Source organism: Nelumbo lutea, chromosome 3, assembly GCF_056320005.1.
Source record: "Nelumbo lutea isolate HS-2025 chromosome 3, American lotus-T2T, whole genome shotgun sequence".
Taxonomy (NCBI): Eukaryota; Viridiplantae; Streptophyta; class Magnoliopsida; order Proteales; family Nelumbonaceae; genus Nelumbo; species Nelumbo lutea.
In genome coordinates this window covers 109,009,082-109,033,837 of record NC_142686.1, presented here as the reverse complement: position 1 = coordinate 109,033,837, position 24,756 = coordinate 109,009,082, and the positions used below count along the sequence as shown (strand labels likewise).

Sequence of the window (24,756 nt, the reverse complement as noted above, 5' to 3'; positions counted from 1 at the left end):
ACAACACCTTGGAAGGAAATTTTTGGCACCTCCCTAAATTCCTCAAGTTTGAAAGGTGTGATGTCTACTCTAGAAACTTTGTTCCTTTCCAGAAAGATGCTTGGTGGGTACTCAACCCCTAAAAGACTGTTTCCCCTCTTTATTCTATCTCCCTATTTAAAAAGAAGCCCATTTCAAGGTTCCTTTCACCTCTAGTTCCCCGCTGGCATTAAATTAGGACTTTTGGTTTTTGTAAAAGTTTAAGGGATGAAGAATCTACTTGTGTCTATGAGCTTTTACTTCTTCTAGACTTCATTTATGTGGACCCTCCTAAACTTGAAAAAAGAATTTAGACTTGACTCCAAATGGATCCTTCACTTGTGCCTCTTTCTTCGAGTCCCTTCGTTCTACTCCTTCCTCTGGGGTGTTCCTTGCTAAAGAAATTCCGCCAAGGCCTATACCTCTTAAAATAGCTATCTTTTGTTGGGAATCTTATTATGGTAAGATCAATACTTTGGATAACCTGCAAAAGAGACCTTATTTGTGTTTATCCCCAAACTGGTGTACTTTGTGTAAAGAAAAGAGTGAGGACCGTCACCACTTGTTGATATCTTGCCCTTTTGCTACTAATATTTGGAATTGGGTTTTTATGATGTTTGGGTGTAGGTGGAACTTGTCCTCTAAAGCAAATTTGCTTTTCGATCCGACTACCTTCGGGTGGCCAACAAAGAGAGGGAAACTAATGTGAAGTGTGTCAAAGAAGCTATTATGTGGACCACTTGGAAGGAGAGGAATGCCAGAATATCCAAGAAAAGGAAAGAAGTGTAGCCAAAGTAAAGAAGTGCATATTGACAAGAAAAAATCCATGGATGAAAACCTCATAACTTTTTGTGATTTTCTTTATCAACAAAATGAGTTCATTAATTAATGATTGAGAAAGATACAAAGTTTTACTACACAATAGCCCAAAAACTCAATAGAAAAGCAGCTTGCCCGCCCTATTTGGTTTGCCACCCCCTTTTTACTATCACACATTACAACATTGCCCAAAATAATAAGAGATGAACAGGGGAATCTGTTAGCTATGTTTTCTGAACCAATCAGGGTGAGAGATTCCTTGAGGGCTGATACTTGCAGCTCTTGAAGGGGAACAAAGGATCAAGGATATGCAAATTAACAGGCTGATCATAGAAGGAGATTCTGAAGTGGTGGTAAACTGGCTTAAAGAGGATAATTCTAGACTTTGGAATTACAACAATAAAAAGAGGAAATTTAAATGGCTGACTAAGGACATGGAAATTCAATACAAATGGGTAAAAAGAAGAGTGAACTCATTGGCAGATGGTCTAGCTAGACAAGGGGTGAACAGAAATTCCAAATTTTGGGCTGTATTGTAATTGTCTTTTTGGTGTTCAAAGGTTGTTCTCGGGAGCTAAGATTGTTTAGCTCCCTTGTTCTGTAACGTTTCATAATATTAATACAATTCACAGTTATTGATCAAAAAAAAAAAAAAACATTGCCCAAAATAATGTGAATCTATTAACTCCCTGTTTAGCTAGGACATCGGCCAACCCATTTGTTGTTCTTTTTTTTCAAAATTTCACAAATGACTTATTTTTATGTTAATTATTAAAAAATAGCTTTTAAGAATAACTTGAAATAATCATATCGGTACCCCAAAGATGCTAAATGATACACCTGATAATAGGGTATACCATATCGATACTTTGAACTTTACCCAACCTCCTGCTTTTCTAGGATTGCAAAATCTTACTCCACTTGAGTAGATGCAACTTGAACTCTTCCTTCCAACCATCCTATAAGAAATTTCTCATTTTCTTTTTAATGACCTTGGATACACTTGTTGGGATTGGAAACAAAGGTATTAGATATGTTGGGAAGGAGCATAACAGGCATGTAAAAATTTTAATTAAGGTCAGTTTTCCTCCTTTATATAAGTATCTTGCCTTCCAACACCAATCTTCCATCTATTCCCTACAATACCAGCTCCCAAAACATTTTTGAAGTACATTTCTCCCCTAGAAGCATCCCCAAATACCTTGTAGGCAGTTTACCTACTTTGCACCCACATAATCTACCAATTGCCCAACATTGATCTCTTCCCCTACTACCAATGGATAACTTTATGCAAATTTATTCTTAGGCCTAATACTACTTCAAACGAATGAGGATCATGTGAATGGTCTCCATGTGCTCCTGTAATGCTTTTGCAAAGAATAAACTGCCATCTATATGGTAATGCCACCCCTCTCTACTCACCCACCTTGAATCCCTCGAGAGGCCACCTTCGACTGCCCTATGAACCATCCTACTCGGTGCCTCTGTTATGCAGATAAACAACAAAGGAGACAAAGGGTCTCCCTGCCCAACTGCCCTGGAACTACAAAATCTTCCAACTAATTTGCCATTTACCATCACTGAAAAGATCACTGTTGTAACACACCTTCAGCCAGTTTTTCCACTTGTAATCAAAGTTGAATCTTTAGAGACTTATTAGAAAAAGTTGAATCTTTATAGCATATAACCCAACAAAGACCAGCTAATACGGTCATAAGCCTTCTCCTGTCTACTTTTAATAAAAACCCAGGTTCCCTGCTTCTTATTCTTGAATCAATCAGCTCATTTGTTACTAAGACCCCATCAATTATCTATCTCCCATCAACAAAAGCACCCTAAGATTCAAATATGATGCACCCCATGACCTTCCTCATCCTTTTTGCTAAGACTTTTGCTTTATCTTGTATACACTGCCAATTAAGTTGATCCATCTAAAGTCTCTTAATCCTATTGCCCCTTTCTTCATACGGAGTAGCATAATGAATCATAAAACAAACTCGTTTCCAGTGCCATATTGTTGTGAAATTCATCAAATACCTTCAATAGATCACTTTTGATAAAGCTCCAACTTCTCTAATTAATCTCCATTGTGAAACCATCTAGGCTTGGCACTTTATCTACTTCCATTTCCCTCAATCAATTCCAACACTTCTTCAGAAAAGGCCATCTCCAACTTATTAGGTTCCTCCTCAAATAGACTCCCAAATTCCATGCCATCTAACTTGCATCTTAACCCCATCTTTCCCTACATACATCTTTCTAATAATAACTTCCTGAATCTTGCCCTCCCCCTCAATTACCTCACCTTCTTCCTCTTAACCTTTTGATGAAATCTTGCCTTGATCTACCATCGGCCATTTTTTGAAAAAAAAATAAAAAAATAAATATTTTTCAAGCCGAACCTGAACTTCAACTCAAGTATAGGAGTATTCTAGTCAAACTAAGCCAAGACAAGCCAAATTTTGTCTTGGATCAGTTTGATTGCACCCCTGTTTTCAGGCCCTATTGGCATTGGGGACTCATCAACATTAAAATCAAGGGATGTGGCAGCATAGACAACATTGAGAAAAATCAAGCAACTAGCAGGGTAGAGAGTTTTGTCAATTGCATGGATTCATAGATCAACAAATTACTTTGCTAATTCTCTTACTTAACAGGGAGCTAAAAGGGTGCAAATCTATTGAGGGAGGATAACAAATGAAACTTGTTTTTAGCAAGGGAGAAGAAGAGGAGAAGAGAAGAAGAGAAGAGAAAAGGAATGAGAGTCAAAAGTTCTTGCTAGGGGCGCCAGCTTTAGATTAAATACTAGGGCGACCGTACATAATAAAAAGAAGAGGAAAAGACAAAAAAGCCCCTCTACAACATATATTACAAATTACATCACCACCCCCCCCCCTCTTCAAGTTGGGGCGCTGATGTCAATCATCCCCAACTTGTCACAAAGATCATAATGCCACAGTGAACATAATCCCTTAGTAAAAACATCTGCAAGTTTTTCTTTGAAGATAATGTAGGGAGTGCACACTTGCCCCTTCTCAATTTTCTCTCTGATGAAATGCTTATTAACCTCAATATGCTTGGTTCTATCATGGAGAACTGGGTTGGCTCCAATGTTGATAGTAGCTTTGTTGTCACAGTAGAGTGACATAGGATCATCAAAAGGAAATCCTAATTCACCCAATAGGTTATTGGTCCATAGTAACTCTGCAACTCCATGTGACATAGCCCTGTATTCTACCTCTACACTTGACCTAGCCACCATACTTTGTTTCTTGCTTCTTCAAGTCACAAGGTTTCCACCTACAAAGGCACAATAGCCGCTAGTGTCTTTTCCGTCATCCACTAAGCTGACCCAATCAGCATCTGTTTACTCCTTTACCCCCATGTGTCCATATTTCTGAAGGTTTAGTTTGGAAGGAGTACAAATCCATATAAAATAATACAAAATATAAGGTTTTGCGCTCTACAAATTTGTATTTGTACTCTTTCCAAATGGAGCCTAAAGAGTAAACATGTCCTTGGGAATTTCTTCAAGTACCTAAGAACTCTATCTACTGCCTCTAGGTGCACCTCCTTGGGTGCACGCATGAACTGACTAAGGACACCCATAGCATATGCAATGTCAAGCTTGGTCATGGATAAATAGAGAAGTCTACCCACAAGTCTTTGATATTGCCTTGAATCTTTCAAAAGCTCACCACTGCAATACCCAAGTTTATTATTTACATCCATAGGTGTATCAACAGGTTTAGCCCCTAGCTTTCTTGTATCCTTTAGGAGATCTAGAGCGTACTTCCTTTGGGAAATGAAGATGCCTTGTTGAGAGCGGGTAACTTCAATTCCAAGGAAGTAGTGCAACTGCCCCAGGTCCTTTACTTCACAGGTTTAGCCCCTAGCTTTCCTGTATCCTTTAGGAGATCTAGAGCGTACTTCCTTTGGAAAATGAAGATGCCTTGTTGAGAGCGGGCAACTTCAATTCCAAGGAAGTAGTGCAACTGCCCCAGGTCCTTTACTTCAAACTGTGTAGCTAGGAATTTCTTTAGTCTCTTAATCTTTGAGACCTAGTCTACAGTAATAACAATATCATCTACATAGACAATGAAGGTTGTATTTCTTTCTCGTTCCCTCTTTACAGAGTGTGTGATCAGCTTGGCATTGCTTAAAACCCATCTATTGAACTGCCTGGTGAAACCTACTAAACCAAGCAATTGGAGACTGCTTTAGACCATACAAAGACTTCTTCAATTTGCAGACTTTCTATTCACTGCCCTTAGCACAAAAACCAAGGGGTTAAGTCATATACACGTCCTCTTCAAAATCACCATTCAGGAAGGCATTCTTTATGTCAATTTGATGAAGCTCCCAATCAAGATTTGCAGCTAAAGATAGAAGAACTCAAACAGAGTTCATTTTTGCAACCATAGCAAAGGTCTCGACATAATTAACTCCATACACCTGTGTGGAGCCTTTTGCAACAAGTCAAGCCTTGTGCCTTTCCATAGAGCCATCTACCCTATGTTTTACATAGAACACCCATTTGCACCCTACAAGCTCCTTTCCCACGTGCCATTCTTGTGAAGAGCATTGATCTCTTCCTTCATTGCATTTGTCTACTCAGGAACAAGTAAGGCCTCCGCAACACTCTTCGAAAGGGGAACACTATCAATGGCAAATAAAAAAGCACGAAAAGAAGATGAAACATTCTCATAGGACAAGAAATGAGACATGGGGTGGTGTGTGGTGCATGATCTGGCACCCTTCCTTTTTGCAATAGGAGGTTCAGATCAGAAGTTGAAGTGTCAATATCAATAGGTTCAAGAGCATCAACTGGAACAAATAGTACCTGGGTGAGGTGAAGGAACCAACCCCTAAGATTCCGATGGCATTGATGGCATAGTTTTTGGCAGCTTTGTAGCAACTAAACTCTGTTGGCCATGATTTTCGTAGCGCAATCTCCGAAAGACACGAAATGGAGGAGGATCAGGAATAGAAGTCAATAAAATTTCAGTTTAACTCTGTTTCTCCTCAACTATACTCTCCCTCTAAGGAGAAACAAAAAAATGGGGAACATCTTCTGTTGAAGATTAATCAGTTTTATGATGTTTTTCTGAGTAAATGTTTTATATTAGTTGTTAGATAGGAGGTGGGGACCACAATAGTTATGTGAGTCCAAATTTTATTATGTTTTTTAGGGTTATATATGTTGTTTTATGTTTTGCCATCTTATAAGGGCATAGTTGTCTTTGTATTGTTCTAGTATTTTTAAAATAAATAATAAGTGAAGGGGGCGGCCAGATTATTGTCCTCTTTTCTTGTCAACTTCTCTTCTTCTCTTCTTCTCCTTCTCTCTTGCTTCTCTCTTCAAGAAACTATTTTTCTTTCATATTTTTTAATTCAGCAGGTTTCTACTTGGTATCAGAGCATCAGCTAGGGTTTCTTGAAGCATTCTCATGCAGCCCTAGATCAGCCAATTGCATGAAGTAGTAAAGGGCTGATCGATCTGGCTATACATTGCCCAATTCTTGGATTTTTTGGTGGGATCTAGTCATCAGGAAGGTGATCTACTGTTCAGCATCAAAATCAGGAAGAACTGGAGTACGGCGAAGAGTCCCAAAAAAGTTGGACTCTTTGATTTTCATCTGATCTTGGGTGCCCAGGTATTGTTAGTTTTCCTTTGATTTTCTGAAGAGGGTGGTTTGGTTTCTGGAATTTTCTGAGCCTCCCGAAATGATCGATTCACTCCTCTCTGTTGGGAGGCGTGGAGAGGAGAGAGATTTCCCTCCAGCTAGGGTTTTCTTCTTCTGGAAGGGTTGGTTTCTGTGTGTGTGATATCAAATTATTTTTTGAAGGTCTCCAATCTATTTTTTCTTACTGTTGAACAGTTTGAAGTAAGATGGAGAGTTGGAATACCGAGATAAAATCTACCGGTACTGTGGGACTAGGTGTTGGAGGTAGTAGTGACATTTTTTGGTCTGAGATCATTACTACAGTAAAACTTGATGGTACAAATTATTTGGAGTGGGCACAATCAGCTAAGATGGCTATTGGTGCCCGTGGAAAATTAGGGTATCTCACTGGGGAGAAGAAACCTGATACAGACTTTTCCCGATGGGTGCAGGAGAATTACATGGTAATGTCCTGGTTGTGTAATTCTATGTTACCTCATATTGCAAAAAATTTCCTATGGGCTAATACTACTAAGGAGATTTGGGATGGAGTGAGTGAAACCTACTCTCAGAAGCAAAATGAAGCCAAAGCCTATCAGTTAAGAAATCAAGTGATAAGTATGAAACAGGGAGAAAAACCTCTTGCTGTGTATTTCTCCATGTTGAAAACCCTATGGCAGAAAATAGATCACTTAGAAACTGTGGTATGGGAAAGTATGAATGATGCAGCAACTAATCACAAACTGGTAAAGAGGAATAGGGTTTTTGAGTTCTCGGCAGGGCTGAACCCTGAATTTGACATTGCTAGGCAGCATATTCTTTCTAGGGAGGGTGTGACACTCTCTCAGGCCTATGCCTTTGTCTCTGGAGAGGAGAATAGGAGGAATGTAATGCTAAGATAGCTTGGAATTGACCACTCGGCTATGGTTGGTACAACAAAACCTAAGCCAAATGGAGACAGGGGGAATAGTGAGACTAGAAGGGAAGATAAGAAGGACTTGGTGTATGATTATTGCAAGAAGCCTAAGCATATCAGGGACACTACTTGGAGTATTCATCCAAATCTTATGACTGCTCGGATAAGAAACAAGAAGGGAAATGCAAATGTAGCCTCTATAGGAGACTCTTCAACCTCTCTTTCCCAAACTGATTGGGAATCCATTGCAATAGCAGCAGTGAGAACAGAATTGGAGAAATTTGGACAGCTTATGAGTAAAAAAGATTCACCTAGCTCTAGCCTTCCAGATGGACAGCAGAATGCAGGAGCCAACTACACCACTTCCTTTGCACATACAAGTAGTTCGTATGCAACTGCAAATCTTGCATCCACTTCAGGTAAGGAGGGACCTCCCTGGTATATGGACTCAGGAGCATTTGAGCACATGACTAATGCCCTACCCTTTTTAGTTCTTATCAGTTGTGCTTTGGTAGAAACAGATTCTCTACAGCAGATGGTTCACAGATGCCCATTGTTGGGAAGGGGACAGTTAGAGTGACCAATGATATAACTCTGTCTTCTATTTTACATGTCCCTAGACTTCATACCTACTATTTGTTAGTTCTTTGACAAAAAATTTGAATTCTTCAATGACTTTCTTCCTGATAATTGTGTTTTGCAGGATCTAGAGTCAAAGAAGATGATTGAGAGTGGTTGTGAGGTGAATGGAGTCTACCTTATGGATGAGATTCCAAGACATCAGGGCCATTGTGTTAGCAACAACAGTAGTAGTGGGTCAGAGTCAATGAACCAGATTATGCTTTGGCACAATCGCTTGAGACATCTTTCTTTTAGTTTTTTGAAATGTCTTTTCCCACTGTTGTTTGAGTCTATTCAGTTATCTACTTTCGAGTGTGAAATTGTCAGTTAGGAAAGCATTGTAGACAGTATTTTAAACCAAGTAATAAAAGAAGTACTGCTTTTAATATTGTTCACAATGATGAATGGGGGCCATATCATATCCCTTCCATGGGAGGATTCCGTTACCTTCTCTTGTTTGTGGATGATTATACACGAAATTCGTGGATGTATTTGATGAGATCATGTGATAAGGTTCCTAACTTGGTATGACAGTTCCACTAGATGGTTCTCATGAGTGAGAACTAAGGCTTTTAGATCAAATAATGCCAGAAAATACTTTGAGAATGACCTGACCACGTATCTCTTAGAACATGGTGTAGTTCATCAGAGCAGTTGTGCATATACACCGCAACAGAATAGAGTTGCTAAGAGGAAAAACAGACACATTGTGGAGGTGGCAAAGGAGTCTTATGGTGTGTGTTTTAGTTCCTGTGCAGTTCTGGGGAGATGCAGTTCTTACAGCCATGCATTTGATTGACCATGTTCCTTCACGGACTTTGGGGTTTAAGGAGCCATTTAGTCTTTTTTTTCCAGATGGGGAGATAATTCATATACCTCTGAGGGTTTTTGGTTGTGTTCCTTTGTTCACATTCTTGGCCCTCATCGCAAAAAAATTGGATACTAAGGCTAAGAAATGTGTTTTTCTTGGGTATGCTCAGAACCAAAAGGAGTATTGTTGTTATGGCCCAGTGTCGAGGAGCAGATTTGTCACTATGGATATTACCTTCTTTGAATCCACCTTCTTCTCGAGTGCTTCTCCTCAGGGGGAGAGTTTTGGGGAGGAGAACTCACAATTTGTTCCTCTTCTTGTTTCTTTGGTGCCTCCATCAGTTCAGCCAGCACCTGCACCTCCACTTTTATTACCTGAGCCACTATTGGCAGCATCAAAGAAATATCAGCGCCGGCAGATGAATGTTAACTCCACACATCCTCAACCTACACCACTCTCTGTCAGTCCTTCTGAAACTCCAGATTTGGCAAATACAATTCCAGGTATTCCTCTTGAGCCTGAGCCTATTATGTTTTCTGATGATAATTTTCATGTCCCTAACACCATTATTGCAGCTGATCCCACTAACCTTGAGCTTCCCATTGCACTTCGTAAGGGGAAGAGAAAGTGTACAGCCCACTACATTTCACACCATCTTTCCTTCAATGCCTTGTCACCCTCCTACCGTGCTTTTCTTTCTTCCCTATATTCTGTGTCTATACCCGGGAATGTTACTGAGGCTCTCTCCAAACCTGAGTGGAAAACAGCCATGCAAGATGAGATGGATGCTTTGGTCAAAAACCAAACTTGGGAAATAGTTGATCTCCCCCCAAACAAGGAGACAGTCGGATGTAGATGGGTTTTCACAGTGAAGTATAAGGCCGATGGCAAGATAGAGAGGTACAAGGCAAGGTTAGTAGCAAAAGGGTATACTCAGACCTATGGTGTTACTTATCTGGAAACCTTTGCAACAGTAGCTAAGATGAGTTTAGTTTGTATCATTTTATCTCTAGCAGCCACCTATTCATGGCCCTTGTTCCAGCTTGATGTCAAAAATGCCTTCCTCAATGGTGATTTACAGGAGGAGGTATATATGGACATTCCAACAGGCTTTTATGAAAATGTTGGTAAAGAAAAAGTGTGCAGACTCAAAAAATTTTTGTATGGACTAAAACAGTCACCTAGGGCTTGGTTTGACAAGTTCAAAGGCTACACAGAGACAGTCTGATGACACCCTCTCTATGAAGAGGAGAGATGTTCTGGTATCAATTCTAATTGTGTATATGGATGATATAGTGGTGACAGGAAATTATCTGGAGGAGATTGATGATCTCAAAAAATCATTGCAGCAAGAATTTGAGATCAAAGATCTTGGTGAGCTCAAATACTTCTTGGGGATTGAAGTTGCAAAATTCAAGCATGAGATCTTAATTTCATAGAGAAAGTATGTACTTGACCTATTGCAAGAGACTGGGAAGCTAGGGACCAAACCAGCAGACACTCCAATTGATCCAAATCACAGAATTAAGGGTGTGAATGGTGAATTGATAAAGGATGTGGGGAGATATCAAAGAATGGTGGGCTGATTGTTGTATTTGTGTATGACACGACCAAATATTTCTTATGTTGTCAGTGTTGTGAGTCAGTACATGCATGCACCTTGGGTTCAGCACTGAGAAGCTATTGAGAGAATACTTGCATATCTGAAAAAGCACCCTGGCAGAGGCATTATTTTCTCAAATCATGAGAATTTAAAGCTAGAATCCTATACAGATGCAGACTGGGCAGGATGCTTAGATGACAGGAGATCTACATTAGGAGTGTGTACCTTTGTAGGTGGAAACTTGATCTCCTGGAAGAGTAAGAAGCAAGCGGTTGTGGCAAGGTAAGTGCAGAGGCTGAGTATAGATCAATGGCTCATGGTGTCTCAGAACTTCTTTGGGTTAGATCTCTTTTGAGTGAAATTGGGGTGAAAGTAGAGAAACCTATGATGTTATACTGTGACAATCAGGTTGCAATCAATATTGCCCACAATCCAATTTAGCATGATAGAACAAAACACATTGAAGTTGATAGACACTTTAAAAGAGAAAGAGTAACAATCGGAGAAGTTTGTTTGCCTTATGTCTCTTCAGAGTTGTAGTTGGCTGATGTTCTCACTAAAGGGGTGGCAAAGAACAAGCTTGAACGTGATCTACGCAAGTTGGGAATGTGTGACATTTACTCCCAACTTGAGGGGGAGTGTTGAAGATTAATCGGTTTTATGATGTTTTTGAGTAGATATTTTATGTTAGTTGTTAAATAGGAGGTGGGGACCATAATAGTTATGTGAGTCCAAGATTTATTATGTTTTTGAGTGTTATATATGTTGTTTTATGTTTTGCCTCCCTATAAGGGCATAGTTGTCTTTGTACTGTTCTATTAATTTTAGTATAAATAATAAGTGAAGGGGGCGGCCAAATTATTGCTCTCTTTTCTTTTCATCTTTTCAACTTTTCTTCTTCTCTTCTTCTCTTCTTCTCCTTCTCTCTTCAAGAAACTACTTTTCTTTCATATTTTTTAATTCAACAGATTTCTACTCTTCAAAGAAAGATACATACATAGAGAAAAAATATTTTTTAAACACAGGGTCGAAGCAACAATAGCCTTTCTGAGAAAGAAGATAACCAAGAAAAATACACACAGTAGCTTTCGGATCAAGTTTACGAGTAGGAGAGAAATCATGAACAAAACGCTTACATCCAAAGACACGCATAGGTATAGAAAACATTGGTGCTTAAGGAAGAGGAGTTGATGAGGGGACCTATATTCCAATACTCGAGATAGTGTCCTATTAATGACATAAGTAGCAGTCAGGATAGCATCCACCCAAAATCTTTTTTGGACACTCATCTATAGCATCAATCCCCGAGCAACTTCAAGGAGATGTCAATTTTTCTCTCTACAACCCCATTTTGTTGAGGGGTTCTAGCATATGAACTCCTATGATGAGAGCCACAAGATGCCAAGAAATCTGTGAGGTCCCCATGAAAGTACTCCTTGGCATTATCTAATTGAAATATTCGATCTCTAGTTGAAATTGGGTGTAAACCATATGCTGAAAATCTTTTACAATTTTAGGAACTTCCTCCTGTGAATGCATAGGATAAGCCTAAGTGTGGCGGGGGAAGTCACCAATAAAGGAGATAAAATATAACCATTCTTAGTTGGAATATTAACAGGACCCCAAACATCTAAATACACAATATAGAAAGGAAACTCTGATATTTTATTACGTAAAGGAAATGAGGTTCTACAATGTTTACTCAGTTAACATACTTGACACTGAAAGTCACTAACAGACAAAGACTTAAACAAATACTTCAAAGACTCAAAGTACATTTTGGCCCAAACGGCGGTGCCACAAAGTAACCTAACTTTACTCGACAGACTCAAAGACTTTGAAACTGTAAAACCAACTTTGTTCTCTAGTACATAGAGACCATTCACCATGTTCCCTCTACCAATCGTCCTCCTGGAGGCCAAATCCTGAAAAACACAAGAATGTGGAAGAAAGGTTATTGAGCAATTCAAGGCATGAGCAATACTACTAATGGACAACAAGTTAATGGGTAACTTTGGAACATGTAGAACATTAGAAGCCACCTTGTTACCACCTGAGAATCCCCTTCAACTAGTATTTCTGCCCTTGTAGAGTCCCCCACTCCCACCGGTCCTGAGAATAAGGAGATGATGTTGCTGTCCTTATTCCTCAAGACACCCCTATACCTGAAGGCCCAGGGTTACCTTGGCTGCTTCCATCAAAATTTAATTTGATGACACCTTCTAGAGGCGGATTCCATTCTAACAAGCTTCTATTCTTCTTTGTAGAAGTATTAGTTATTACTAGCCAATTCTTCCACAGGTCATCAAAAGATAAATCGGCAAATATATCCAAGGTTTTCAACCAATGTATTGCTCTTGTTAGGATATAGTCTTTCACTTCATCTAAGCTTCTTTCCTTCTCTAAGAAGACTCTCGCATTCCTTTCCTCCCAGAGAGTCCATAAGGTGGCTGCACTGACACATTTCCACATGAACTTGCCTCTTCTAGTGTGTCATACAAAAAAAGATGGGTTAAATAACAAACTCTAATCAGATGGCAGAGACCACCTACCTCCAAATAAACCAAGACTCCAACTCCATAAGGCTGTAACAAAGGAACAGATCAGCAAATGGAAACAGACTCATTTTGGGCCTTACACAAGGAACACCAATTTGGGGAGAGACAAAGAAAGGGTCTCCTTTTCTGTAAGTTTTCCAAAGTATTGATTTTCCCATAGTAGACTTCCCAACAGAATCCAGCAATTTTTGGAGGAATAGGTCGCGCCCAAACTTCTTTGAAGGGGAACCCTTGGGACTTGGGGTTGGAATTGAGGGATTTTAGAAAAAAAGAACAAGTAAAGGTACCTTTTGGAAGAGGAGTTCAAACTCTTTGATCAGAAGATCAATACTTTGGTGCCCTAGTGTTACCCCTTATAGCTAGAGCAATGATCTCCCCCTTAAGAGGATTCCTAGCAAACTTCCTACTCTTTTTTGTTATCAATAATAAAATTCATTTTATTAAAGAACAATAATATTACAACATTCTGAGAAGAGGTAAAGAGGCTTAACTCTCCTGAGAAAGAAAAAAGAAAATATGATTACAATATAGCCCAAAACATCTATACCCTTTCCACCCCTTGTTTCACCAATGTACCTGCAAAAGCATTTGCAGTCCTCTTCACCCATTGAATCTGAACCTCCAATCCCCTAGTTAGCCATTTAGCCTCCCTTCCCTCATTTGCATATTTCCACAGTCCATTATCCTTCTGTAACCAACTTTGATTCTCCTTCAACGATTAGTCTATGAATATTCAGCTCCTTTATCTTTCTTAAGCCTTCCATTAAGGCACATATCTCAGCTCTGAGAGAGTCACCATTGCCAATGGGGCCTGAAAACAATGCAATCACCTTTCCATTCTCATCTCCGAACACCCCGCCAACACACAAGGGCCCAGGATTACCCAGGATTACCTTCACTGCTGCCATCAAAATTCAGTTTTACACACCTAGGCCTGGTGGGGACCGCAAAGGAGAGGCAAGTGATGAAAACGAAGCAGAATTTGCCACTTCCAGCCAGCTATTCAGCAGCATATCTGTAGAGACATCAGCAAACATATCCAAAGACTTCAACCAATGCACCACCCTAACCATTATTACCTCAATGATACCTTCTTTGTTCCTTTCCTTATTAGAAAAAGTCCTAAAGTTCCCTTCTTCCCATATATTCAAACAAATGGCAGCCCTCACACACCTCCTCATAACCCTACCCCTTTTCTTAGGCCATCTAAGAAAAGAAGTGGCAAACAAGTTTCATATATATGGTGGAGGGGTCCACCTGCAATCAAATAAAGAGATAAACCATTCCCATATATCAGAAACAAAGGGACAAGAAATTAGTAAGTGATAAGAGCTTTCACCATTAGCCTTGCAAAGGGTGCACCAGTTTGGGGACAAGCACCAATTTGGCCTTTTCTTCTTGAGTAAATCACATGCGTTACATCTTTCCAGGAATGCCTCCCAACAAAAAGCTCCAATCCTTGAAGGGATTGGCTCACCCCATATTTCCTTGACTGGGAAAGACTGAATAGAAATGTTGATTTGTTATGCCAAGGATTTAAAGAAGGAAGCACAAGAGAAAACCCCAGAGGGGGATAAAGTCCAAATTCTACTGTCCCTTTTTGACAGATCCAAAACCACCCCATTCAATACCTGAATTAAGTCCACAACCGTTACCAATTCTGATTCCCTAAGGCCTCTTCTAAGAGACAAACCCCAATTATACCCAAAATCTGACTCAGAAGAGCATACTTCCTAAACTCTTCAGACTGAATAAGTGCGTATACCTCTTGGACAGACAGAAGATCCTTGCTGCCCAAAATCTGAACACGAATAGGTTCGTACATGGGATTCCAACCCAAAAGAAAGCAAACATCCTTTGTTGTGAGATTAGTTGTTTATAGGCCTTTGCATCTTTTTCACTTTCCCAATCAATGCTCTGATAAAAGTCTAATTCTTTCCCAATTGAAGTGAAGGCAGAATAATAGGTCAATAAACTCCTTTCTCCTTGCTTACATGTCGAAGATATTGATTGTAGTTAATAAATTCTAGCATAGTGAGGCTCTTAGTAAGTTGCCTTCGCTTCGTCCCATATTTCTTTTGCTGTCTCGGCCCACATAAAATTCTGTTTGACGGATGGTAACATAGATGTTAAAAGCCATGACATAATCATGCAATTCTCTTGGTCTCACTTAACGTATTCAGCAGTACCAGCCCTAAGTTCCTTTATTTTCCCAATAGCATATCCTGCCTTAATACAGCCGCATCTCCTTAGACCATGTCAAGTAATTCCTACCATCCAAAGGGGTAATAGTCATTGGGAAATTCATGGAGTCGTGACCACTACTAATTCCACCCTGATTCGTGGTGGTTCCTGAGGTTGCAGAATCTTCAATATTCATGATTTCAGTCCACATACCCACAAAAAACTACACAGCCCTCACTCTAAGTGTTCTGACAGTCGGGACACAATTTCAGTTCTTGTAGTAACACACTTTAATGGGTCAAATAGGCCTCCAAGGCTAATATAAGCCACAAACATCAGTATTCTGTTGCTGTACTAGCCACCTGAACACTAACAGGTGTAACAGATCTCCCCAAGGCTAATATTAGCCACACGCATCAGTAAATAACTGTTATACCAGTCAGCCAGACCAGGTCACTCATGACCTACAAATTACTTCACATGAAAATTGGTTTCTGGATCACCTGACCCACAAAGAAGGGATTAAACCCACCTTATATCATTCAATAGAGGCAAACCTTAACCTGTTCTTGGTATCAGCACCAAGAACCAAGAAAAAAAGGGTTTAAATAAGTGTCCCTGTTCAGTCTCAGAGAATTCTGGGTTTTCCAGTCCAAGACAAAGTAAGAAAGAACAGAGGAAAAGAACAGCCGACCTCTTAGGAAGATTCAACCAATCATCAACAACTTCTGGAATCACTTCTGCACAGTTTCAGGCTTTCAGCCCAGAACAGATGAAAGAGATGCAGCCGAACGGTTCTCAGGTCCAGGACAAGTTTGCATCCTTCATTCTCAGTCCAGAAAATACAGAGGAATCCTTCGACCAATGCAGAGAAGAAATTTACAGAGCATTGATCTGCTCTGATACCATGTTTTCAGCAAGGGAGAAGAAGAGGAGGAGGAGGAGAAGAGGAGAAAAAGAATGAGCCAAAAGTTCTTGCTGGAAACACCAGCTTTAGATTAAATACTAGGGCGACCATACATAAATAAAAGAAGAGGAAAGACAAAAAAGCCCCTCATGTGGCATATAATACAGTATTACATCAAAACTATTTGTAAACCTGGTTCGCAAAGCTAAGAGGTTAAGTGCCAGTTCACCAGCATAACAAACTATCCAGTTAGACTACCTGCCTAGAATGTATGTGCCCTAAACCATTCAGTTTGTTGCAGGCTAGGATACGAGGAAATTTCAGATCGAACTGTCAAGGAGTCTTCAGTCTTGTTCAAGTGCATCAGGCCAGCCCTGCCACTTAATTCATCAAAGGAACTAGGAATTGTCATTTGAATATCTTGTAGCTTGTTTCAAGGTTATGAGAATAACCAGCTATGACCATGTCACCCAGGCAATCAAATGCATTGAAGCAGCGCTACACACTGACCAATCCATAGGAGTTTTAAAATGTTTAATTAAAAGAAATAATAATAACTTTCTATTCTAGGGCAGAAACCATCCAATACTTGATCAAGTTAATAAAGCACAATTTAGCATGTTTGAAATGGAATGATATGATAAATTGTTAATTTAAAGTTCATAACTTCCAAAGGAATTAATAAAAAAATAACCACTCATTGACAAAGCATGCTTGGTAGAAGATGAACGGGAAAAAGAAGTGTCAATCAACAAAGAAAGCAAAAGGATTTAAACAGCTAATTTTCTCCAATAAAACTCCATATCTTTACACTTAAAGTAAAGCATTGACAGAATAAGATCAAATCAAATAACCAAAGAGTATTGAATCTGACCTTCAGAATACTCCAAGATTTTTCAGCTTATCGCAGTTAGGCATTGGATAATTTCTATTCCACTGACGCCTTTGTAGCTCAATATGACAGTAGCGGCCAAGGAGATGTTTGTAATCTCTCACCACATGATCCTCAATGTTAGCTCTGGAAGGACTTCCAGGAGGAAATTGCTGGTCAAAATCAGATGATTTAACATAAAATTCTATTCCATGTTTCTCGGTAATCTTGGGAAACTGGTAGGAATAGTTCTTCTGAAGAGAATAATCAGGCTCTGAGAAAGGAAAATATGCTAGCAAGAGGATAAACAAGAACGGTAAAACTTGAAGAAGAACGACAAGATTAGAGCCTTCTCTATGAGTAGTTTCCCTTTGATGACTCGCCATTCCTCTAGTCCTGTACACATGAGCAGTCCGAAACATATCTTGCTGACCAAAGAATGATCTGAATATCTCATCAGGGTCGAAATCATCATCAAAGTAGTCATGACCGGTTCTTCTTCTCCTCCTCCTAACGTTGTGCTGCTGATTGTACTCAAATTCTTCAACCAGGCCCGTCCGATCATATTGCCTTCTTGAATCTTCATCACTCAAGCACTTGAAAGCCTTGCATACTTTCTTGAATGCCTCCTCCGAACCGGGTGCCTTATTCTTGTCGGGATGGACCTTGAGAGATAACTTCCTGTAAGCCTTCCTAATCTCCTCAACCGAACAGTTCTTTTCCACTCCGAGTATTGCATAGTAGTCTTTGTTCTTTTTCACTTCACGAATCAGCCTAACATGCTCTTCAGTATAATTCCTTTCGCCATTTGAAAACTCAGCATGGTTAGAGGGGTTAGGCTCCTTTTGGTTTTGATCTCTAGGTTTTTCCTCAGTAGAAGAAGTGGAAGCCGTAGACTCTAGCTTCTGGCATGCAGCCAATAAATCATCAACAGACAGATTATGGTTAAGGCGTTGTGCAATTTTAATGAATTTCAGTGCACGCTGCTTGTCGCCAGATGCAATAGCTGCTTCAGCAATCCTAATGCACCTCGAAGCTTCATCTTTGTTGCTATCCATGATGGATATCGCTCTTATAAATTCCAGAATTCCAAAATGCAAATTCTAAGTAACTAGTGTTTCGTGCAAAGCTATAATAACCAACCTAATTGAAGGCAAGAAAAACAAATTTGATCTGAACAATTGAGACAAGCCTATGAGACAAATCCTTCAAATCTCTCTCCTCCTCCAAGCAATCTGAAACCCGACAATAGTCAATATCAAAACCAAGACACAGAGCCACAAAGCTCGAAAATATTTAAGTAGGGGTTTCAGCGTGAATTACTCCGTCAACCCCCAAAGAGCAATTATACAAAACCACAAACCCGAAACCCACTACTAGAAATATATATTCAGATTTCATCTATCAATTAATCAACTATCCAAATCCATGAATTTCAAGTATTCAACCAACTTCCACACTTAAGCGATGTGAATTAGGGTTTCATCGGAATGCAACAATATCCGAAACCCTACCGCGAATGCAGATATAAGTTCCCGATCCGATTAGAATTGCAGTTATTTGGGCTGTCGTATCAGAATAAAACCCATCCCGAATTCAAAGCCGATCTAGAGCTTACCTGGGAGAGAAATGCAAGCCAAAGGAAAGAGAGAAACATTAATCAAAAACGGGAAAAAACAGTAGGAAATTTTCTAGTGGAAACTAGAAATAACACCCGACAAACGAGAGAGAGAGAGAGCAATTGAACCAACAGCAACAGGCGAATGAGAGAGACCATCACCATCTATGGTCAGGCGTTGATGACTCTTCTGCTCTCGGTAAATGCTAATCCCTCTTTGACGTCACTCGCCCTCCGGTGCAAACAAGTGCCAGGTAGAGGTGTTTTCGGAACTCGAGGTTGAAAATACTAGCCTGAAGTTACTATAACGCCCTTAGTATGGGCCACGTATTTGCACTCCAAACAGAGGATAAGTGGATAACTACCGTGCCGAAGCCGAGCCAATTTCTCTAAGTTGATATTTTCTGCCACCAAAATACGTTCGAACCCTCTACCAACTTCATCTAACACCGCACGATCTCACCATCAGGTTCGATCCACCATAGAAGTGAGACGCGTCATGTATATGAGATGTGCGGTGCAAGATTACGTTGGTAGAGGATTGGAACGTTGTTAGCAGGTGAACTCAATTTGTATGATGCCTTTTTACCAAAAAAATGAAAAAATCTACGATACCTGCAATAGAAGTGGCAATTTTCCCCACCCGCGACAAGTATTCGGGCTCTCCGACCCCATCGGGTCAAGGTCGGGGATGGGGCTACCCCTGAATCTCCAATCGGGGATGGGGACGGGGACAGGTAATGCAATCCCCGCCCTAGCCCGTTCCCGACTAATGTTATGTATAATATTCTATTCTATTATATTATATATTATATAAGTATAATAATTATTCATTTGTTCATAAAACATTAAAAACTAAAACATAATTCAAAGAAATCAATAAAACCCTCGACTAAACCAGTCTTCGATAGAATCAAGAGAAGCGACAAGAGAGGCGACTGAACCACAAAACCAATAAACCCTAGCTTCGTCTTCATCGCCGACCGCCATTGCTGACTGTCTCCACTACCCACTCGCCCGTCAGACAAAGGAGAGGAAGAGATACTCGAGTCTCGAGTCTCGACAAAGGCCAGAGAACCAAGGAAGAGATACTTCGTCTTCGTCGACCACCGACCTTCATCATCATCGTCATAGTCATCCTCGCCATCACTGTCACCCTTCAAACTTTCTCTCATCAGTCACCATCGACATAAACTCTCCCAACGGTCCTCTCTCCCCCCCCCCCCTCTCTCTCTCTCTCTCTCTTAGTTTCAGTCATTCATACTCTCAATCTCAGTCATTCTCTCAAGTCTAAATTTTTATTGATTTCCATTATATTCTAGACTCTAGAAAATAAATCCTAATTATCTAATATAGTTCTTAGTTCAGACTTCAGAGTTTGAGTTCAAATGCAATTTCAATCGAGCCCAAATGAAATGTTGAAAGTATGAGTCGAACCCAAATGAAATGCTCAAATGCAGTTTCAAGCTTTCAGTCGAACCCTAGTTGAAATGCAATAGTATGAGGCTATGAGCCGAACCCAAATGAATAATCACCTTTCAATCTCCAGATCTCTCTGAAATGCAGTATGAGTCGAACTCTGAAATGTAGTATGAGGCTATGAGCTGAACCTTGAAATGTAGTATGGGTTAAACTCAAATCACCCTTCAGATCTCCCTATCCCTATTAGGTTGTTACCAACTTACCATATGTTATTTTATCAAAATATTAATTTTATTGTTTATTATTTTTATAATTTGAATAATTACTTAATTGTTCATGTCATTAGAATTTTTAGTTTTATCATTTTATGGAAAATTTTAATTCACATTGGGTTTGTGTTTTCGCATTTGATATTTTGATATAAGTTGGTATTGATAATTTGATATTTGTTAATCGAAGGTCACCATATTCATACATACTTATTATTTAATTCATGTTTGGTGTTAGTTTTTTTTTTAGATTTATAATTGATTGGATTTTTTGCTTTCTAGTTTTTTTTTTCTAGTTTTAAAATATGGAAACTCAAACTAAAAGTTCAAAATCGATGACACCTGTTGGTAGCAATCAATCTCCAATTGGAATTGAACTTGAACACTCTCAAACTCCAGCTTTATCAACTACAATCGATTCTCCGAGTGAATCACTCATTGAATCTCCCACTCAAAATTCTAAAGAAATTTTGGTTGATAATTCAAACTCACTTAGTCAAGCCCCCAATGCTGCTATTGGTGTAAAAAGGAAATTAACATCTATTGTTATGAATCATTTCAAAAATATAAAAGTGAATGGGGTAGATAAGGCAAAGTGTAATTATTGTCATAAAAAGCTTTGAGGCAGTAGTAAAAAGTGGGACAACTCATTTGCATGACCATTATAAGACTTGTCCAATAAGGTCTTATGAAGATATAAGGCAATATGTTATAGTAAAAGAACAGATAAATGATGATGGGAAAGTTTGTGTTAGTAATTATCATTTTGATCAATATGCTTCAAGGAAAAACCTAGCTTCCATTATACTTTTACATGAATATCCACTTTCAATGGTCGAACATTGTAGATTTAGGAAAGCACAACTGGTCTACAACCTCTGTTTAAGGTTCATTATCAGAATACTATCAAAAGTGACATTTTGAAGATATATGACAACGCGAAATAAAAAACATTGCACTTTTTGGAAAAGAGTCCTAATATGATTGCAATAACTACTGATATATGGACGAATAGCAACCAAAATAAAGGCTTTATGGCTATCACGGCGCATTTCACTGGTGATAGTTGTGAGATGCAAAGTCGGATTATAAGGTATTTAGTTTTCAACACGTTACTTTAAAATTTAATTTTCTTAGTACATTGTTAAAGTTTTTTTTGCATTATCAGTAATTTGATTTTCAAACAAATATTTGAGATTTGTTCTTACTAGTAAATTAATATTGTATTTTTAGGTTTGTTTATGTGTCATGTCCACACACTTCAGAAGCATTTTCTAATGTTTTAGTCGATTGCATGATGGATTATAATATTGATAGGAAGTTGTCGACAATAACAATTGACAATTGTTCCACTAATGATTCCCTAGTTGAGTTTATCTTGAGTAAGCTTAACACTAGTACATTTATATTACATGGAAAATTGTTTCACATGCATTGTTGTGCTCATATTATCAATTTGATTGTTCAATATGGTTTGGGGATCATTGGAGAAGGCATAGAAAATGTTAGAAATAGTGTAGCTTTTTTGGTAGCATCACCCAAAAAATAGCAAGTTTTTAGAGAAGCGGCATGTTAGTTGCAAATATCAAGTTCAAAAAAGTGGTTATTGATTGTAAGACCCGGTGGAACTTGACATATTTGATGCTTAGTGTTGCTTTAATTTATAAAATGTGTTTTATCGGTTGAAAAAATGAGAGCGTTTGTATAAATACTTGCGAACTGATAATAATTGAAATTTAGGTAAAGAGATTTGTGAGAGGTTACGAGTATTTTATAATGTAATTGAAATATGTTCTGGGACTAAATATCCAACAGCAAACAAGTTCTTTCCATTGATTTGTGATATTAGCCTTTCATTATCTAAGTGGCTCTCATGTTCTAATGAGATTACTAGAACAATGGCATCAAGTATGATGGCTAAATTTGATAAGTATTGGTGCATCATTCATGGAGTAATGGCCGTAACATGTGTTATGGATTCAATGTTCAAGTTAAAGCTATTAGAATATTTATTTCATAAACTTTATGGAAGTTTTGCTTCAGATGGAATTATGAGGATTCGTTAACTTGTTGTAATTTACACAATGAGTATCAATCAAGATCAAACTCTAGCAAAAATACTCATCTGTGGAAGGGAATTTTTTCATCTTAATATTATTGTCCAACAATTAATGATTTTATAGATTCTAATTTTCTCTATGGGTATGATTCATTTATTGATGATTCTGATGATACGACGATAAAATATGAGTTTGATCATTATTTAGAGGATAAAGTTTTGCCAAGAGATCCAGATTTTGATATATTGGCTTGGTGGAAGTTCAATGGAATTAAGTATCCAACATTGCAGAAGATTGTTATGAACATTTTAGCTATTCTCGTTTCAATAATGGCTTTTGACTCTGGTTGTAATACCAGTGGTAGATTGATGAGTCCTCATCGCAGTAGACTTCATGTTGAAACTTTTGAAGCATTAATGTGTGCCCAAAATTGGTTATTGAAGCAAGTACAATGTATTGGAATTAATATTATAAACTATTGATTTTCTTTGATGTATATCTAATTTGATGTCTTTAATTTTATTTTATTATCTTTTCTTTTTAGGTGTTCATTCGAAAGTTACAAATGCATATTACCGCACAATTGAATATGATTCTGATGTTGATGATGTATTAAATATGCTTATTAATGTTCATGAATTTTGTGATTTTATTTGTATTTGTAATAAATAATTACTTTAATTTTTGCAAGAAAGTCTCTTAATAAGTCAATCTCAATCAAGCAAAACTACTTGAATGTTTCATGATAAACCATGAAAGGGTTGTTTTGAAGTTAAACTTTTTTTTTTTTAATTTAGTACATTTTACTTGATGTTGAATGTCGGACAAATCTTAATTTCAATGTTGGTGGTGTTGAATCTCTCTCTCTCTCTCTTCATTTGTAGGTTGGTCAGTTGGTATTTTTTTCTATTTTTTTCATGGTTGGTGTATTCAGATTTCAGAAACCAAACTATTGTTCAACATTCTCTTCGTTTCTTTTACTTTGTTTAGCATTCTCTTCGCTTTTCTTGTCAGGTAATCACCACCCTTGTGTTCTATCTTTATTTCAATGATTATTAATGGTGGTTTGGATGTAGTTTTGCAACTCAAACAAGTTGGAGTTTGTCACTGCTCAAAGCGAAGGTATTATTCTTCATATGCTTACCTTCTATACTTTGAATACTTTATTTGTTAATAAGTATTTCCATCTTTGACAAAAACCATGGAAGCAAACTGACCCATTCTCGCCCCTATGCAATTTCATCTATAGTGATATCATATTTTGCTTCTTTTTTTCTCATTTGTACTTTCATGAATTTATATTAGAGCAAATGAAATTGTATTCAAACAAACGGAGCCGGTTAAAGCTGTCAAATTGCACCTTAAGACTATTGTTTTAAGATGCAATTACAAACATACGAAATCTGTCTAATGAAAATTTTTCCCTGAGGATTCATGCAATAGTATTTGATATGGGATAGTTCTCCAACCATCTAGGTATGAACCATCAAATAGTATGTTTCTGGTTTGAAGGACTTCACTTGCTAACTGCTACATGAATCCTTTAGGAGGTGTTTTGGGATAAAATTTTTCTTGTTTTTTTTTTTTGTTTGTTTGGAATGCAAATTATATTATAGTTTTTTAGTATGCACAGCTAGATCTTTAGTTAAAGTATAAGTTGTCCAATCTTTCCTTGTGTTATTCATGTTATCTATAGCTTTCCAACTATTGTTTAGACCTTGTTATTTATTTTATTTCGGAGCCTTTACCATTTTAATGGGACGAAGGAAAAGAGATCCCCATGAACAAGGTTTAACAACATTAATTGCTGTGGCACCCTATCCTTTCAGTGTTTTAGTTTTTTGCAATAAAAAAAGATGAAGAATGCTTAGAGGACCAAAAGTAAAACAGAGATGTAGTGAGTTGTACGCCATATCCTGCAACTTTTTTTTGGCTTTATGTATAAATAAGAGATCAATGAGTTATGGGTTTATATTGGAGATCTTTTCATACACAAGTTACACAATTACACAGTATGTCTTGTAATAATTCATTTCTCTCCCATTTGATGATATAACACATTTAAAGTTTAAACTATAATATGTAGCTAATCCATGGTACCGGGCAAGATGTTGTGTTCTTTCACAAAGCTTATGTTTTCCTTCCCCAGTGGACCAGCTTTATACAAGGGATGAACCAGGAGTTGGAAGCAAACTAGGTCAGATGAAAATAGCCGATTAACCATTAAGGAACCCTCAGCAAACATTGTTTTGTTGGATTATATATTGTTTTAGAAGTGGAAGGGCATTGTAGATTTTGATGATCACCTTGATGACATTGGCAAGTAAGAACCACCTCTTTCTCTCTATTCGTTGCTTTTTCCATAAGTTGGTATCATTGTCTCAATTGCATTTATGCTTTTCATTGCTTCAGA

The 24,756-nt window shown here is 38.2% G+C and overlaps 1 protein-coding gene across 5 annotated transcripts in view; it reads right to left on the bottom strand.

The window, feature by feature from the left end:
• LOC148867527 (DnaJ heat shock amino-terminal domain protein (DUF1977)) overlaps positions 1-18,784 on the bottom strand; it is a 33,473-nt gene extending 14,689 nt beyond the window's left edge. Inside the window, exons 1-3 of one of the 5 annotated variants that reach the window (XM_088979704.1) lie at positions 18,726-18,778; positions 18,489-18,592; positions 16,978-18,209 (exon numbers count right to left, since the gene is read on the bottom strand). In XM_088979704.1, coding sequence (XP_088835830.1) covers positions 16,980-18,032 — 1,053 coding nt within the window. In that variant the 5' untranslated portion in view covers positions 18,033-18,209; positions 18,489-18,592; positions 18,726-18,778 and the 3' untranslated portion in view covers positions 16,978-16,979. Of the gene's footprint in view, positions 1-16,977 lie in introns of all 5 variants that reach the window. The other 4 variants (XM_088979707.1, XM_088979703.1, XM_088979705.1 and 1 more) reach the window with 4 other exon arrangements.
• Positions 18,785-24,756: the final 5,972 nt, after the last annotated feature.